Below are 19266 nucleotides of genomic sequence, written 5' to 3'. Positions count from 1 at the left end.
CTCTGACCAAGTCAGCTATAGCTGGTTGGGCTAGAATAATATTTCCTACAAACAAAAGGACAAAGCTACAATAAGGGCATTCTTATGTTATCTTCTCGATCTAATGGTAAAAAATGCAAGCTTACACTGAGAGCAGGTCAGACCACTCTCATAAATAATAATGTGTTTCATCCATATGCAGTCATATCTCTTGCTTTTTTAGAAAATTTGTAGTCCTAAACAAATAAGATTTAGGGAGGTTATTGGCAAGGATGGTATAGGCTGTATCACACTGTTTGGCCAAAAAAGAAAAAAGATAAATCCCACATATATGCATGTAAAAGAAAATTAAAAAGGGAAGGATTATTTCCACAATCCAAAATGTTATCCACGTTCCGCCACCTCACATATGTGGCACCTATTTATGGGAAAGAAAGAACTTTAGATGCAGCCATTTTGACTGAAAATAGCAACTTCCTTTAAAACTAAAATTCTATACTTTGAATCAACCTTTTCAACAACATAATGGGTTTGGCTTGATCTTTTAAGTTTATTCTATCGTGCCATAGGGAAAATTTACCAAATAGTCATTGATGCAGCAAAAAGTTTTGGATGCTGGGATCATGGCTGAGTACAGTAGCTTCCATTATGAGAAATTCTAAATAAAAAATAAAAAATCCAACTTGCTGCCCATGTACCAAGGCATGCTTACATTTCATTATTAGACAGAACTGAAATCCCATTAATCTTTAAAACCTAGATTGACTACGCATGATAGTGAATTACCAAAAATATATATTCTGTCTATGCAGAATGCTAGAAGGAAAAGAAATGATTTCCATAATGAATATATATGGACTATTGTATTAAAATCCCAAAATTCTATGCCAATCAATACATTTTTACTTCCTTTCCAACAATGCTGTCAATGTAATAGTTTTTTGAAAAGGAAGTATTGTAGTAAACTAGGCCTATACTTGTCTGTCTAAATATTTGTTTTGTACTGGTTTTCAGTTTTTGTTTATGCTTGCAAAGCTCTACAGGCCAGTTCCTACATATTTGGGCACAAGCTTTGAAGATAATGGTTCAACTTCACTAATAAAGCAAACCCAAGAAAACCCTGCAGATAGGCTTCACAGATCTCCAAGTTGGCGAAGGCAATTGCTTAAGAAGAGGACTTCTCAGATTTGACTCTAAGACTCTGTCTCAGATGAGTGATTAATCTTGGGCTCTAAAATCTAATAAGATGGAGCGTCGTGACCTAAATCCCACAATCCACAAAAAATAAATAAATGAATAAAAGAAAATTCCGCAGGCTGTTTTCTGAATATAGAAGCCTAAACCACATTTTTTTACTGACCCTACTGCTTTTCATCATATAGTTGATAGAAGACCTTTGCAGTTACAACTTCCACTATAGTCTCTAATTAATGTAAACTAAGCATGGTATAGTGCAAAATATATAAAATTGCTCATAGAATGAGTAAGATGCCCCATCTTTTTAATTGATTAACTTTGTTCTGTCAATTAGATACCCACATAAATTTTGATAAACAAAAGAAAAAAAAGTATATTTTCAATCAATTTACTAAATCTTCTATATTCCTAACTTTTTCAGCTGTGTATTGCTCCTCTTTTTTCTCTTCATGTTTCTTTTTTGTAACTGATAATGACTTCATTATGAGCCAACACATTATATAAGTCTACAGCAAAGAAAATGAAACTGAAAAAAAAAAAAACGACCAGACAGCTACAAATTATAAAGCATAGCAGACAATTTCAGACTAAAAAAACTCAGAAAGGACCCTAGAACTATGTTCATTACACTGGCACCAAATAAATCAGAAATAAACTGTATGGAAATGGACATACGTCTTCCAACGCATGGCACTCTATAAGAAACAGAAATGTGGATACTACTAACAAAGGGGACCTATCTGTATCCTCCAGAAACTTCCCGCAACTCTAAAATATATGTTTTTCCTTACTTATGGTGTCTCTCTTTTTTTTTTAACTGAATTTTTAATTTTTTCCTGAATACTTATGGTGTCTCTTTTTTTTTTTTTAACTGAATTTTTAATTTTTTCCTGAATACTTATGGTGTCTCTTATACTTAACGAGAACACAATAGTGCCAACCCTCTGCTCCTCTCCATCAAAAAGGCAGAAGAAAACGAAGATTTAGAGCAAAATATATGGTTGCGTCAAGCCATCACCTCTTCCAAACAAAATTCCAAGGTTAAAGCAAGTTTAAAATATTTAGTACAATTTTCATTTTATTACTTTTTTTATTTTATTTTTTTAAAGACAATGGACCAATGGACCCAAATTAGCAGTAAGACAAGGCACTTGTTAGCTATAGTACAACAATCCCAACCTTATATCCAAAACATTAACCTTTTGAGAACACCAAACTGTTTTCATTAAAAAATAATAATAATAAAATAAAATACACTTAGCTCTAATGAGAAATTGTTCCACCATCCTGAAAGAAGAAGGGAACAAGAATAAGTCAAGAAAGGAGGCAAAAAAGAAAAAGAAAAAGAATACCAATGCCCCAACTTCAAATAATGGCGTAGAGGCAATAAAATAAAAAGGAAATTCACTAGTAACATGCCCCAACTTCAAATTACCATGAAGGGGCAATGCATGGCTGTGCATAGCAATCTACCAAGGATGGTTGCAAGATGTAACTTAATTGCCAAGTTATGGTACCCATCAGTGCAATAAATATATCCACTAAAACTCAGCAGCCATACCCTAGGGTTGCAAATTAACCAAAATGTTCGTAGACAGTTCAAACTCAACCCTTTAAGGACTCGATTCGTGTTCATTATCAAATTAATGAATGAGCTCGTGCTCATTTTTAATTCATTAAATAAACAGGTTGTGCCCAAGCAACGTCAAGCTTAACTCATTAGGCCCATGAACAACAGCCCATTTAACTTGGCCCAACAAGACTACTCTGGGTGATTAGGGTACACCAACTAAGCTCATCAAGTTATCCACACAGGAGAATAAGTGAACAAGTGATTACTAGTTTTTAGCTAATCAGACATTGCCTGGGAAAGAAGACTTCCCCTTCACCTTCTCTTTTTAAGAATGCAACAGCAAGTTACTGGGGTTGTAGTTAGCACTTTTGAGATACTTCAAAGTTTGTGGATCTAATCTCCCTCATCGAGCTGAGCCCAAAAATTCCATAGCTAAGCTAGGTTCTCTCATCTCAAGTAACATTAAGTTACCTTGTCAGTTATTCAAGATCTTGAACTGCAAGCTCATATGCTAGGTAAGAAAAATAATAGTCTAAAGCAACTACTAAGGCCCCATGCACAAAATAAACTGATAAAGAAAACAAGCTAGTAAAAGATCTAAACTGGTTACAACCTCAGTTCATTTAACAAGAAAGACTGATCTGCAAATAAAGGGGCAACAGTTTCAAAAATCTAACAAAACTAGCAGAAAATGTAACTTACAGCATCAACGGGCAACAGTAGCAAGTAGTTTGCATAACAAAACATGAAAGGTGACCTTTCAACAATGGCAGAGTGGCCTTGCAGCCAAGAAGTTCGAAATAACCAGAGTCTTGCAGCCAAAAGTTAAAGACAACTAGAAAAGAAAGTACTGCAATTATAGATCATATCCGATCAGCAAGGTACCTCACAAGGGAATCGATTGGCTTAATGTGGTCAATACTGCCGATTTCCCTGCGCCTAATTTTGATACGAGCAAGGTAATCGGCTGTGATCCAAGCAAAACTCAACCTCACTGTCTCCCCAGCGCCATCTGGCTCTTGCAACTCCAGTGACTTCTTCAGCCAACTAGGATGATAAGTGACCTGATACCATGCAGATGCCTTTCTTTCATAAATGGCATTCTTCTCTTCGTCAGAAGGCTGATCAATATCAGGATCCATCCGCTCAAAAAATTTCCTGAACTCTTTCCGCAGGGCACTGTAAGCATGCTTCAGTCTCTCTTTCAGTTCCCCTTGCTTCTTGCTACTGTACTTCGGCATGGACCAAATGTGCCCAGTCACAACCTCTTCCTCCCTGTTCACTTTATACTGTCCCAAAAGACCATTTAACTGCCCATCATAAGAGCACTTGTGGGTCCATGCATCATCGATGAAATCAGTGGATCCTGGAACCTCAAGGTCTGTGTCATAAGGAATATCTTCAGGAAAAAATGTCAGCTCCGAAGATGCAACCTCATCTTTGTCACACGCATCTTTGATTTGGCGATAGAGTTTACCCAAAATTTTCTTTGACTTGTAGGACTGAAACTCCTCTTTCCCCATAAAGTCAGGGTACAATTTTGGTTTAAGTTCAGAAGGCATGGTCACGAGCTTTCCAGTTTTTGGAAAATCAACGGCTGTGGCAGCAAGCTCTGCCAATTTTATGCACTTTTCATCCAATGCTCCATATTCACTGAGGTCAGCATGAACCACATGGGCATTGCAGATTGCACCCAGGTTCTCATTTACTATGTTCCTAGAGAAAAAATCTATTATGTCCTGTAAACACATAATAGATGTCAGAAGTCCATCTCTGTGGCCAACACGTGATTCCAGACAGAATATACATAGATGAAAGAATTTATAACCAATTTTAGTCTCTAGACTTCAGTAAATTATATGAATTGACAAATGTGTGACTAATACGCGGTTTGGCAAAGCCTACGTTCACGGCGGAGATTCGGCGAAAGTCTTCACTATGTGTAAAATCGGAGATTACAAGTTTCAGCCCCTCACTTTCTATTATGTACGAATTTCAGTCTCTCTCTCAACCCATTCCAAACCCTAAACACCCTTATATATAAGGCTACAAGAGAGTACTAATTAGGGTCCACGACTCATGAGCAAAAACAGGTCAAAATTTATCCTCGGGGCCAAGCCCCCGAACCCCCAACCCACACAAAGCTCATCCAACGGTTCGTCGGGTCGAAAGCAGGTTGCAATGACCCGGCACCAAATTCAAGACACAACGTCACATCACCAAATGATAGAAGGTTGTTAACTAAAGAGAAGAAATCAAGTAAGCGGTATGAAGAAAGAGAATACATCATAGCATACTGGTAATGATTAACAATGATTGAAAGATAATAATGATACCACCAGGCCAGTGGCCTAGCGGTACCAAGCCTCTATTTCCCAAAGGGAGGTTAGGGGTTCGAGCCTCAATGGAGGCATGTGTGTGTTAGTACCAACTAAGGAAAAAATAATAATGATAATGATTTAAATACTAATATAATAGTAGTAATTTTAAAAGCATATACATCAAAAGTATCAATTAAATGTAATATAATAATGATTTCAATACTAAATTAACAAAGATTAAGAGTATTATTTCAAAGATATATATACTAATATAATAGTAGTAATTTTAAAACTATATACATCAAAAGTATCAATTAAATGTAATATAATAATGATTTCAATAACTAAATTAACAATGATTAAGAATATTATTTCAAAGATATATAATTACCCTGTGATTCACTGCACGTGGCAATTCTTTAACTTCTGCAGGCGCATATTCCATTGGCATCCAGCTCGTCTTACTCGGAGGAATAAGATTTTCATCCCACGTCACGAAGTAGAGATCACCATCAAGGTCACTTCCTGATGCTTCATTTGCATGTGGTCTATCTCCATTTTGAGGGAAAACCAGACAATCAAAAAGATGGTTCAACTCAGGAACATTGACTGCCTCCAGGATCCGCAAATCACCAGGGTGAAGACATGGGTTCTTTGCAATTATTACAGTACCTTTAATCACTTGTAGATTTGCCTGTGTTTCAGAAAACCTAGAGCCATGCTTTGCAAAACAATTTTCCAACGAAGGATTTGATACTTGAATAAAACACTGGCCTTGTTCAAGTATCCCTAACTCGTCTAAACAGCCCATCAACCACCTTCCTGACGGAACAAAGATCCTACACTTTTCCCTGAGGTCCCCAAGCTGGGCAGCTCTTATACTAGTTAACATGCCCCGCAGATGAGGTTCATTTGGAGGTTTGAAACCTGCACTTAACATTATTGCTGCAGTATTTCCTTGCTCGGCACATGAAGCAGAAAGAACCTCAAAAGCCACATCCGTGTCTACAAGCATCTGATTTAGTTTAGAAATCATACACTCCTGCATTCTCCAAAATATTTCATCTTGAACATTCAAAGTAGAAAGTAACGTCACTATCTGCCTGTTTAAGAATCCAGGCTGGAACCGAGTCCAAGAACAGATTTCAAGAATTTTGTGATTGGATTCAAACTTGTTCATACTTTTCCTCAAGGCAAGCCGGATACCATCATTTTTTGATGGCCAACAGGCAACAACCCCTTTGAAACCAGCATATCTAATCTGATAAGCACACGGAGGGTTCACTGTCAACTGCAATCTCTCTGCAACTTCCATTGCAAGATCAGGTGTTATCATACCAATCCCATCAGAGAAAACATAATTATTTCTCTCTATGTCGGGAAGCTTTGAGTCAACATCACTGAATGGAACTTCAACTGTGGCATAAGTGGATGAGAAACACTGTCCCATCCTAGCAGCACACTTCGCAACATTCCTGTTTGTAAACTTTCCCATCCAATTTTTTATGTCATCCACACTAATTCTCCGGTCTTCAGCAAAAAACCAGGCAGAACGGTCCCTCAATTGATTAGCTGAGAAGGCCAAAAACGAGTATCGCCGACCACATAAGTGGAACCCCTCGCTCAGAATACTCTTCACCCTTCTGAACATTGAGGTTTTCTGCGGAGAAGAGTTTGCTGTAATGTCCCTAACAATAGGAGCAGTATAATAGGAAAGAACATTCTTATTAAGTGTCTGCATGCCTTCATCCATGAAGGTAACCCTTAAAAACCGATCAGCAACTTCTCTATAATTCCTGATAACCCTATTGGAAAGTTCAACCTCTGGTGGAAGACAGTAGGCTTTGGTTGGCGTAATAACCAGCCTCCTAACTTGAACAATATCATCCAACTCTTTAGGTGTCTGGAGAAACTTAGGATATTTCATCAACCATTCCTGGACAACTTTCAGCCTCCTATAGGCATCAAACAGGGGGTGCCTGTAAGCGCATATGTGCTTTAATGCAGCTACATTTACCTCCTCCAGTTGGTTTCTCAGCAGATTGAAAAACCTGTCCGACAACTGGTGTTGGTTAATGATACCTTTGTGCACGACAGCATTAACCAAAAACATGATTTTAAATGACACACCATCCTTGTATTGAATACAAAAGAAAGGATCTGCCATGGGCATCCCAAAATCAGGTTCATCCTGTATCCTAAGCTGCTGCCTAGACCTTTCAGTTTGTACCCTCCGTTCCTTGAGATATTTCAGGGCCTTATTCAGCTTCAAACCGTGGCGAGGTGAAATTGACATCTTATAGGTATTACACCTACCAATGACCCCGCTAGGTGTAAAATCTGTGGTTCGGATCCACGGATCATCATCATCTAACAAATCAAATGGAACTGAATTCTCTATATCATCATCTGCAGTTCTATAGTAAAGAAGCGGAGATGAAGCCAGCTGCAATAAAATTATTAAAGATGACATATCATCAATTTGTTTGATCTCGTTGATGTCTCTTACCAAGAACTCAACCTTGAAATCACACTTCATTACCACATGCTTGTTTGTGCCTTTGAGGGAGAAAGCAGTATCCTTGGTGAACACGAATTTGCATGTCCCATCAAAGGGATCCACAAGAAAATCAACCCCATTACCAGGCCCTCTCCAGCCAACAAAGAACTCGTCTCGGCTAACCAAGAGTCCGATCTCAACCTTGACATCAGAAAATCTAAAAGGAACATTATCTATTCTCCACTTACTCATGCGACGTGGATTTTGAGGCCCCAAACTAACTTTAAGTGGATTCTTGAACAATATAAGCTCACAACGCCCTGCAGCATCTAGAGCTGACTTCGCATAATCGGGAGTTGCAAAATGCACAAAGGCATGAGGTTCCACCTTTTCATATTCATTTGTTCTTTGAACATTTGCGACATCGATCTCAAAATTTGGGTATGAATCTGGAGGGGTTGAAGAAGTCTTCAATCTACACCTCCAAACAAGTCCAATTTTATCTTGAAAGTAATCCAAAATCATTTTTGCAGTGACATATTCATCAAACCCACCAACACTAACTTGAGTTACCACCATGTCATTTTCAGCTCCCTCCCACGCCATCTTTCTCCTCACAAAATTTCCAACGTCCCAATCACTTAATCTGTATAATTTCCAATTCCACCTAACACAAAATCCATCATGTGTAAGAGAAACACCAACATTGTGCCTTGAACCATAAAAAATGTTGTCTTATAACAATTATACTGCATTTGGTTGTGAGATAGTGTAAAAATGAAAAATAAATAAATAAACTTTAGAATGTGGTTTCTCATCATTTGGGACAAACAGTATAGTACCTTATATACATATTTGACTCAGCTGAAGCAATTTTTTCCATTTCACAGAAAACCATAAAAACATCAAATATAACACAAAATTTAATTAAATCTTCTTTCCTTGCAGAGAATAAATGATAAGAACAAATACAATCCATCAACAAAAATAATCACCTTACGATCAATTTACATTTTCTTTAACTTAGTTAATTCACACAGCTAATTAGTAGGAAACTCAAAACCTATGTTCAACTAAGCCTAGAAAAGTCATCGTGCATTGTTAGTGATTCAAAATTATGTAATCCCGTCTTTTGCTCCATTTAATAGCTTATATAAACTTTTCAATAAGAGAACAAACTTAATTAATAAATCTCATTTTACTTCTAATTTTCTAAACCGGTAAGAGAGGTAAAAAAGCGACAGAACAGGTAGATGAAATGAAATGCAAGTAAAGGGGACCGAGCACACATAATGTTCTGAGTTATTCAAGTAAATCCTGTAAAATCCTGTAATGTATTTGTCTTGCTACATTCATTTCAAACATCTTCCGCGATCAAATTGCCAAGACTATTATCCATTTCGTTCCAAAATATCATCTCCAATTCAAACTAGTCCAAATTCCATATAATCAAAACATCAATTTTAATATATGAAAGAAAATATATTGGAATCATTCCTTAGTTATTAAAGAGTCAACCATGAAAACCAATTTATTAATTTAATTGCAATATATTATAACTTCTTTAAAATCAATGTAAGATGTTTGGCAAAAAGGGCAATTCCCAAAACAAATAATGAACAGAAAGAACAAAACTTTCCAAAATTAACAAGTATATTCATTTAATTGCAATATATTTCAAATTCTTCAATATTAATGTAAGATGTTTGGCAAAAGGGAAAGTCCCAAAACAAATAATAAACAGAAAGAACAGAAATTTCCAAAAATAACAAGTTCAACACCTACAATGATTTGTCCCTAAAGCTAAAATAGAAGGTGGAAGGGGACAAAGAGCAAAAATATTCTGAATTGGTCGTTAATTTAGACAAATCATGGGCATAAACTCATTTCTGTTTTCATGTATGAAGAGATGAGAAATTTTATTCATTTCGCACCAACCCAAAACTTCACTCTACCTAAGACTAACAAAATTTTTAATTTGGCATAGATGAAGAATAATAACCCAGAATTCTATTCAAATTCCCTTTCTTTCCTGACAGTTTCCATCGTTTTCTCAGAAAGCAAACGGTTGTCAAAATTAGTATCAATTGATCAACAACAAAAGCTCAAATTTTTTTACAGAAAATCAAGATTATATTACGATTACTACAAAACTGAAATCGATGGCAAAAAAATTAAAAAAAAAAAAAAGTGATCGCAATAAGACCAAATTGCACAATTTTGAGAACCCTACTAACCTTTCGAGTCGATCAACCAAACGTCGAAACCATCTTAGACAGAAAAGATGAACAACCAATGCGATTGAAAGAGAGAGAGGTGATGAAGAAAAGAAGCAATGTGAAGCTTGGCTTGAGTAGAGCTGAGTACTGTGTGTACTGTTTATATTTTATTATATATATATATATATATTGGTAGCAAGTACAGAACAGTGTAATTTTGCTTCGCGAGGAAGTTTAGACGGAGAACGAGAGAGACAAAGAGAGTAAACGCGTGGGTCTTCACGCGGGAAGGCTTTTGCAAGTTTTTGGTGGGTACGGAGGAATGTGGAAATGATTCCACAGCCACAAGCTGTGTTTTTTCTATTTTTTGGGGTAAGTTTTGGTAGGTCTGGTACAGACTATGTTATGAACTTACTTACCTCTTAGGCTGGTAAGATTTTAGAAATTGCTTTAGTAAACAATAAAGTTAATTTAAAAAAAAATTGTGGAAATGATCACATAAATATGGATTGAGTGGTTTTGATGAAATTATTTATTTATTTATTTATTTGTTAAGTATATATTTATTTATGTGATCAAATAGAATAAATCAAGTTAAAATAAGAATAAATTAATAATTTAATAGATGACATTATTTTATCCATATACTTAGTTATGCATAAATGCGTTATTTTCATCTTAAACAGGGTAAAGGTTTAGCCTGCAACCAATTATGGTCATAATTCTTAATTGAAAACCAATATGGTCGAGTATATGAAGAGTTTCTAACCATGGTCCAGGAGTACTCTAAACCATGTTCAAGAATAAATTTTATTTTTAACCATGGTCAAGAGTTTCGACTGTCATTAAAAAGTTTTATTCTCTAGTCATGGTTTATGGTTCATGGTTAAAGTATCAATCATGATAACAAAGAAAATTTACTTTTATGGGTTCATTGCACTGATGCTATGTTTGGTGTCCAAAGATGGAATGAAAAGAATAGAATGCTCATTTTAGTTATTTCTTTGTTTGTTATGGAATTTAAAATGTAAATGAATATTTCACTAGAATAAAAATTCATTTCACAACTAAATATATGAAATGATCATTAAAAAGTTTTACTCTCTAGTCATGGTTTATGGTTCATGGTTAAAGTCTCAATCATGATAACAAAGAAAATTTTCTTTTATGGGTTCATTGCACCGATGCTATGTTTGGTGTGCAAAGATGGAATGGAAAGAATAGAATGCTCATTTTAGTTATTTCTTTGTTTGTTATGGAATTTAAAATGTAAATGAATATTTTACTAGAATAAAAATTCATTTCACAACTAAACATATGAAATGATCATTTCATCCTCAAGTAATTTTTTAAAAAAATAAAATAAAATAAAATTTCTAAAAAATTCTCATGGTTCAAGTTCAAAAACCACCACTACCACCACTACCTTTCACCACAACCATCGCCGACTTTCACCATCACCACCACTTCCATTGCCTTCCACCACCAGCACCACCATCACCATTATTGTTGTCACCTTCAACCACCACGCCACCGCCACCTCTATTGCCTTTAGTCACCGCCACCTCCAGCTCCACTGTGGCCACCACCACAATCAACTTCCACCACTACTTCTTTCAACCACCGCCACCTCCACCGCCTTCCACCACCGTCATTGTCACTACCCCACCAGCATCACCATTACTGCTACCACAGTCATCACCACCTCTAACCCCACCGACTTCCACCACCACCACTACTACCACCTCCACCTCTACCACCATCACCAATGACTTTCATCACCACTGCCACCGCCACTGACTTCCATCACCATCTCCACCTCCACCACCTCCACCAATTTCCATCACCACCACCGCCGCCACCGCCACCTTCATCGCCTTCCACCACCACCACCTTCTTCCACCATTACCACCTCCATTGTCGTCTTCCACTTCCGCCACCGCCACCTTCTACCACCACTATTGTCTTCCACCACCACCACACCACTGCCACTGTCTTCCACCATCATCACCTACACCACTAATGTCTTCCATCATTACCATTGCCTTCTACCAATACCCTGTTGCCTTCTACCACCTCCGTCGTTGCCTTTCAACACCACTACCACTTTCCACCTCCACAACCATTTCTTTTAAAAAAATTATATAAGAATGGCCATTCCATTCCATTTTCATTCTCATTCCATTCTCACTTGCATTCCATTCTATTCCTGCACACCAAACGCAGTATGAAATCCCCAGAGGTTTCAATCTATCACAAGTAGATGCAACTTTTGCCACGTGGTACTAACCCCCTATTGTAGGCCTTTTTATATCTCAGATGCCATGAAAAATGAAAATTTTACCCCTTGACTTTGTGAAAAGGACTCTTTAACTCATGAATTGACTTACTTACCCCTATAATCACTTTCGTATGGACAAAAGTATCATTTTTCAATTTAACTATAAATTATATTTCATTCAACATAAATGCTATTAAATATCTCTCTATATATTATATAATTAATTTTTCCTATAATTTTTTTCCTTAAATGTATAATAGTAGATATTATAAGCATATTAAATATAAAATTAAATTTGCAAAATTCAATGTTTTCAAAACTTAGATGTTATATGTTCATATTGCATGTCAAAAATAAATAATATAAATGAATATTATAAATTTGCAAATTTTGAATATACAGTTAATCGATTAAATTATAGTTTGAATATATATGTAATATATAACAAATATTACTATTTTATGCTGGTAAACTAGGGGGATGGGGGACTCGAACACGAGCGTACACCCGCTCGGGGAGATGAGTGTTGTACCAACTAGATCACTAAGTAATGCCCATATATTATAGAGAATACATGCAGAGAATTGTGTATAAATGTTACTAAATCTTAATCAACTATGCAGATCACATAATCGTCCAACTCGCTACTCATTCCTTCAATTTTCCATAAAATTCAATGATGTATAAGCAAAATAGTTGAAAAATATTGTCAATTGAAATATGAAAAACAAAATGATTTGATTTAGAACTTCATAGAAGAAAATGATAAATTTCATTCATTACACCAAATTGACGATGATGCGTTAACATAAAGATTTTCATCATTCTTTTTAATCAATTACTATATATATATATATAAGTGAATTTATACAACACATATGTGTGTATGTGTTGTGTGTGTGTGTGTGTTTTGCATATATAAAACATCAAAGCAATTATTTAGTGGGTTTAGAAGGAAAATATTTAGATTTGAGAATTAAAGTAGTTTAGTAAAAAATTTACCAAATTGGAGAGGGATGAACTGGATTTGGGCTTCTTTTCCTCGACGATATAGAATGTGACAATAGTAATGGTGGATCGGTAGTAGATGTGAGCTGGGTTTGCTAAACTGTGAGAATTGAAGGAGAGTTTGCAGGTTGATCTGAGAAAAGAAGAGGTCGTTGTGATGATGGTAGCTTTGGTAGGATCAAATCTGGGTGGTTGGAATGGTGGATGGTGGAAAGAGAGGGAGAGGGAGAGCGAGGTGGGTAGCTGGAGTGGTGGAGGTTGGTGGGGTGGGTGATTAAAAGAAAGGGGGAAAGAAATAGATTGGAGGTGGATGTTAGAAAAAAAATGATAATGGTAGAGGTAGGTGGTGGAAAGAGAGAAATAGAGCAAGTGGCGGGGAGAAAGAGTTGTATTTTTGTTTCTTTTTCAGGTGTTGGGTAGAGAGAGTTGTATGTTCGTTTCTTTTTAGCATGGGTATTTAGGTCATTTGACATGTCATTTTTTTTTTTTTTGGAATAAAAAAAATATTAAAAGTGCGGGCAAGATTAACATTTCACCACTTAACTTTATGACGTCAACTGATGGGGATGTTTATGTAGGTTTTGTCATAGTTATCATCAATCTGTAATAGATTGAAATCTTAAGGGGTGTAAATGTAATTAACCCTTATTTTATTATGGCGATCAAAATCACATCACGTCAAGGCTAACAAAACTTCTTAATCACAAGTCGACTCAGCTAATAAAACGAGTTTAAGCCTAACCATCAATCAAACTAAAGCCAAGATAAATTTAATGTCTTCTAAGGTCGTGGGGACTAAACAAAGATTTGGTTTGGGTCAAAGAAAATGCCAACCATGAATTTTAAGGTCATGAGAATCTAAGAGTCAAGTCTGAAAACTTAAAGGAAGCTTACAATAAAAAGTGTAGACACCGCATTTTACCCAACCCTTTCCGGTTGGTCTCTAAAAAATTTCGACCGTCAGATCGTAAATCCAGCACTGACATTATTTTAAGAGTGCCCAAAAACTTATGAGAGCACTTAAGGCTCGTCCCGATCGGAGGTCCGTAGCATCCGATCACCCAAATTTAAAGGAAAATGGCAAAATAATCATTTCACACTAGAGCACTTTGATCAAAGCATTTCTCTAGGAAACTGACTTCGCCAATGTATCCGGAGCTTCTAACCCAAGATGAACCCTAAAACGTATATTTTGGTGTTCCATATGGGCAAAACCATCCAATTGAACCCTCTAGATGTCATCCGATTATGTCATGCAGTTGACATCATCAATTTTCAAATTAAAAAAAAATCCCAAAAGAAGCATATTCATGGGGATTGTCAGCGTGGCAGCCTAGAAAACACAATAATTCGCGCCCAAAAATATGGCTACCTTACTTTTAACACAAAAAGGACTTAGCCGCGCCCGTAGACGCATCTACCCCCAAAATAACAAAAAAATAGCCGAGCTGCATCTCCAGACGCGACTAAATCGATTCGAATTCAAAATATGAATTCCGGACCAAGACTCCCAATATAATGGTCTTTGATCCCAAATCGATTTTGGGAGAAGAAAAGGCTCTCCAAAAGACTCTATAAATAGGACATCACCCTTCCCATTCAAGAGAAGAGGCTCTACCCATAAGGTTGTTCTAGTCAAATCTTATGCTACCCAAATATCATCTCAATAGCCATATATTTCCTCCCCTTTCTGTCATATAGAGAAAAACCCTCTCTCATTTCTCATTCTCAGCCATAAAGCTCTCATAGTGAAGAAAGAAGGTAGAAGATGATGTTCGATAATGGAGAATCCTCCATTTTTATCTTGTTTTTATGTTTTACATTCATGCTCGTTTGTTTTACATTTATATTTTACATTCCTGCATTGTATTACTTTTATTTGCATGGTTACAACCCGTTGTCATTAGCCTTCCCATCGGCATAGGCGAATAAAAGAACGATTATATATCGGTGCCGACAAACATGAGCAAGATAACAACCTCCTTATCCAACCGGTTTATAACCCAATAAAGCTTCATAAGTTTACTCTTATGCTAAATATTTGTTTATTTGTTGTGTGCGCATCTCATTTCGTAAAATAAATATTAAATCAACTCTCACACACACAAGCTTTTTTTCATGGTAAATAACAATATTGTCACACCGTTATCGGGACAAATGCTCAAGATGAAAGAGATGGCCCTCGTAGGAGCCTCGCGTTCCTTTTGACCCCGCCATTTCCCTGAGGAATGCACATTTTGTCCAGTTTCAGAGTAATCACAGTTCTCTTTCACAAAACAACATGTAATACCCTTAGTTTTCAAAATGATATGATTGAAATTTAATTTTTATTTCTTGTGCATTTTTAATGGAATATGTGGCTATTTGCTTATGTGGCTATTAGTTTATTTGCTTAATTATTTATTTGAAATACATGATTAATTATGTGAAATTTCTTATAAATTATTTGTTGGTTTTAAATGATTTTTTGTTTTATTTTAATTATAATTTTTAATTTAAAAGGGAGTTAGATTTGGATAGTAGTAATGGACCAAATAAATGGGTCACATGGACTACTTGGATGGACCTACATGGGTAAGAATTATGACCCATGGATATTGGAGGTTATTATTATTATTATTCTAATTAATAACGAATTAATAATGATAAGGAGGATTCAGTTATATATATATATATATATAATTATTTTATATTTATAAATGGTTACATATTTATGTAAATACGTAATACGTAATAGTACATGATAGTATTAGTCTTACTATATAATGTTATTAATTTATCTTTTTCTTTATAAGCCGACTTGTTTTACGTATAGGATTAGGGTTAAATCTTTTTGCCTATATAATTATATTTAAGTCTGTAAAGGAGGAGGCTAGATTTATACGTGAATGGTATTATACCTCGAGAAGGAGAAGTAACAGAGAGGAGATAAAAGAAACTGAGAGACAAAAGAGAGGGTTTTGACCAAAGAATTAGGTCGGACCAAGGAGGAAGGTTGAGGGCTATTCGAGGGTTAGAACCAGAGCAGATGAGTCATTGACGACAGTCATGATCGCCGGAAAAACTAGGAAGAAGAAGTTAAGGTTTCAATTCTAAACCTAGAGGCAAGTTCTATATCTTACTTCTTCCCGTAGACCTGTGTTCTGTGCATGCCTAGATAATCTCTAGGATTAAATCGGACTTTAAAATTGAACTTGTATGCATGTTAATTTAGAGTTTTAACTATATTATCTGATGTTAATTGAAATTGACGCATCTCATTAATTGTTTCATTCTATGTACTCTAAATTATTGTTTATGATGTGTATTGTGAATAAATTCGGGCATAGATTGAACTCCTAGGAACCCTAACAAAAAGTTACAAAGGTGTTTAAACGTTGCCGGAGACAGGGATGAAGGAGTAGAACAGTGGAATTGGGTTTAGGACTCTCAGAGAGGCAGAGAGTCGACTACATGGAAGTGGGAGCCGGCTCCCTCAAGTAAAGAGCCGGCTCCAGGAGATGGGGAACCGGCTCCCTCATGAGTAGAGCCGGCTTCATGTGATGGGGAGCTGGCTCCCTTTGTGGTGGAGCCTGCTCTACATTTTTTAGAGCAGGCTCTCTTGTTATAATGCGTACCGAGTGTGTTTTAAACACTGTTGGGTGTTTTGGAGTTCCAGAATGGATTTGGGTTGATTGTAGGGATTCTAAATAATTCTTCAAGACATCTTAAAGTCCCATAATGCATAATTTATATCTGTATGCTAATAATTAGAACAATATGAAATTTTAAACAAGTTTACATGTTGTTATCGAATGAGGAGAATTTAATTGTTTAATATTATTTTAGCAATTGAATGACTGTGATTATGATCTGATTTTAATTTTGTATTGGATACATAATACGTTAGTGATAAGAACAATATGAAATTTTAAACAAGTTTTTGTGTTGTTAACGGATGTGAAGGATTTAATTGCTTAAATGATAATTTAGCAACTTACATGAATATGGTTTGATTTTAATCTTGTATTGGATGTATAATATGATTATGTGTATATCTGATTTTTATTATGCTTGTTTATGGAATTAATTGATGAACTACTTATGTCTGTTAAATCAATTATTAGACTGTTTTGTGGATTATATGCACCAGTATGGGACGGTGGCATATTAGGGATGGATTAGTTCAAAACACTAAGTCCTATCTATTCTGGAATAAGGAATGGATTAACTATAAAAGTTAAGTGCTACTTATATTTGTGTCAGGTCAATAAACAGTTGAATGACATACCTTGGTTTTTAAATGGATTTATATATATATATATATATATATATATATATATATATATATATGATTATAGTACCGTGATATAAGCTTAAGTCTCAGGATCATGGTTAGGGTACGTATATCGCCTATGATGGATAACTGGACATAATAAACACCTGGTCCCCTGGTAGGTCTGGGTATATATGCCCACTTTATGTGCGGTTTGCATGTAACCTTCTATTCAGGTTGAGACAGACCTATGGACTAGTGAGCATCCTATAGTGTGTATTTATACATATATGAACTATTTAGCTATTGTTGAGTTGTTTAGGATGTATCTGCGTATCGGGTCTCTGTTTGGATTGTAGTAGAGTAGAGCTTGTTCGTGGGCCTGACCCACTATTATTTTTCAGGTATCAAACGGTTCCAGTCTTAGAGCTTGTTCGTGCTGAGCAGAGGCAGTCACTCACTCTTCCGACAATGTAGGACTATTATTTATGTTTTAGTTTTTGATTCCTTTTTATTTCTGGTTATTGTTCAGTTGGGATTTTTTTTTAGGGGTCCACATAGTATAGATTCCCGAGTTGTATTATAAATTGGAGGATTACTTGTATCAGAGAAATTTATTAATAGAAGTTTCTTCTGAGGAATTATTGGATTATCATTTTAGGTTCTTTTCAACATTTTATTTCCTCGTATTGATCATATTTGTATTATGTGTTCGATTATTACCTATTTGTTTTTTATATCCTCGGGTATTTAGGCGTGGGTATGGCCAACTCGCATTCGGAAATCCGGAGGTATCACAAAACACACCTTTATCAAAGTTGAATCAAATCTTTTACAAGCTATTGTACTGCTCATTTTTTACTCAAAATAACGCATTACTACACTATTACTGCATTAAAATCAAAACTAGCACCCTCAAGAATTTTTCGTACATCCAATTTGCACCATCATAATAGCCAAAACCCTATATTCAACTCGAAATATTAGTTTTCGTAAAAATTGCTTTCCAAACCTTTACATTTTACATTTCAAAACCTACTTTTCGTAAAAGTGATCATTTTCAATATCTACGCCGTAAGGCCTTTCAAACATTTTCAAGATAATGGTTTTCGCAAAAACCTCATTTCATACATTATTTCAAGGTTTCAAAAAAATCTATCTTCTGATCATTTCAAGACAAATGTTTTTGTAAAAACCTCATTATAAACCCATTTAAAGCCAAGGTTTTTGTAAAAAAATCTGATTGCAAATACATTCAATTACACGTTTTACTATGAACCTCTCATTTCAAATCTACGTTCAAGTCAAACAATCAATTCTACTACGAGCCCTTCAATCACAAGCCATGAAGGGTAACCATATAAAAACAGCCTCACATGTTCAAAACAAGTAATCTATAAAAGCATTAGCAGCATATTTTCTATTGTTTTTGGTACACTGATACAAAGTCTACTGCCATGAAAAATATTTCTACGTACATGCGACGAAAATCCCTGTACCACTGAGCTATTACTAATTTCATATCCAAATCAACTTCACTGCCACCACCATAAGGATCTTGTACAACACTATCATTTACATCAATTGCCTGAGTACCCTCCTCTGTATCAATTGCCTTATTTTTAAAAATTCTATCAATCACGTGTAGTTTAAAAATTATTTTTGCGATAACAACATATATGCACATTATTCTTTTACCATAGGATGATTTTGCAATTCAACAAATTCGTTTACCCAGAATTTTCCCTTGTTCCTATCCAATTTGATGTGCATCAGTGCACCACAACCAGTCCTAGTCTCAACTCTAGGGTTCTTAGTACGATAGTCCCTTTTATCTTTCCCTCTGTAACCCTCTTTACAACACGCAAACAATCTTGAAGTAATTTGTCGAGTTGTGCACGTTGTTTATTAGTATACTCTCTTCTTGCACTGA

General features: G+C 35.6%; 1 protein-coding gene across 2 annotated transcripts; it reads right to left on the bottom strand.

Annotated features, from left to right (window-relative positions):
- Positions 1–1229: 1229 nt before the first annotated feature.
- Positions 1230–10109, bottom strand: LOC132304471 (RNA-dependent RNA polymerase 6-like). Of its 2 annotated transcripts, XM_059802156.1 has the most exons (4): positions 9808–9950; positions 5462–8237; positions 3635–4488; positions 1230–2463 (listed from the first exon to the last, which is right to left on the bottom strand). In XM_059802156.1, exons 2-4 carry the CDS (start codon positions 8174–8176, stop codon positions 2331–2333), a joined length of 3702 nt encoding a protein of 1233 aa, XP_059658139.1. In that variant the 5' UTR covers positions 8177–8237; positions 9808–9950; the 3' UTR covers positions 1230–2330. The 2 variants fall into 2 exon arrangements, with proteins under 2 accessions (XP_059658139.1, XP_059658138.1); XM_059802155.1 differs by lacking the exon at positions 1230–2463 and having other exon boundaries at positions 3412–4488; positions 9808–10109.
- Between the last annotated feature and the right edge of the window lie 9157 nt (positions 10110–19266).

This window comes from Cornus florida, unplaced genomic scaffold, assembly GCF_030987335.1.
Source record: "Cornus florida cultivar Cherokee Brave unplaced genomic scaffold, ASM3098733v1 CherokeeBrave_3.0.0_Hap2_Chr04, whole genome shotgun sequence".
Lineage (NCBI taxonomy): Eukaryota > Viridiplantae > Streptophyta > Magnoliopsida > Cornales > Cornaceae > Cornus > Cornus florida.
Note: the sequence above shows the minus strand (reverse complement) of the source record. Positions and strands in the feature narration are given on the sequence as shown.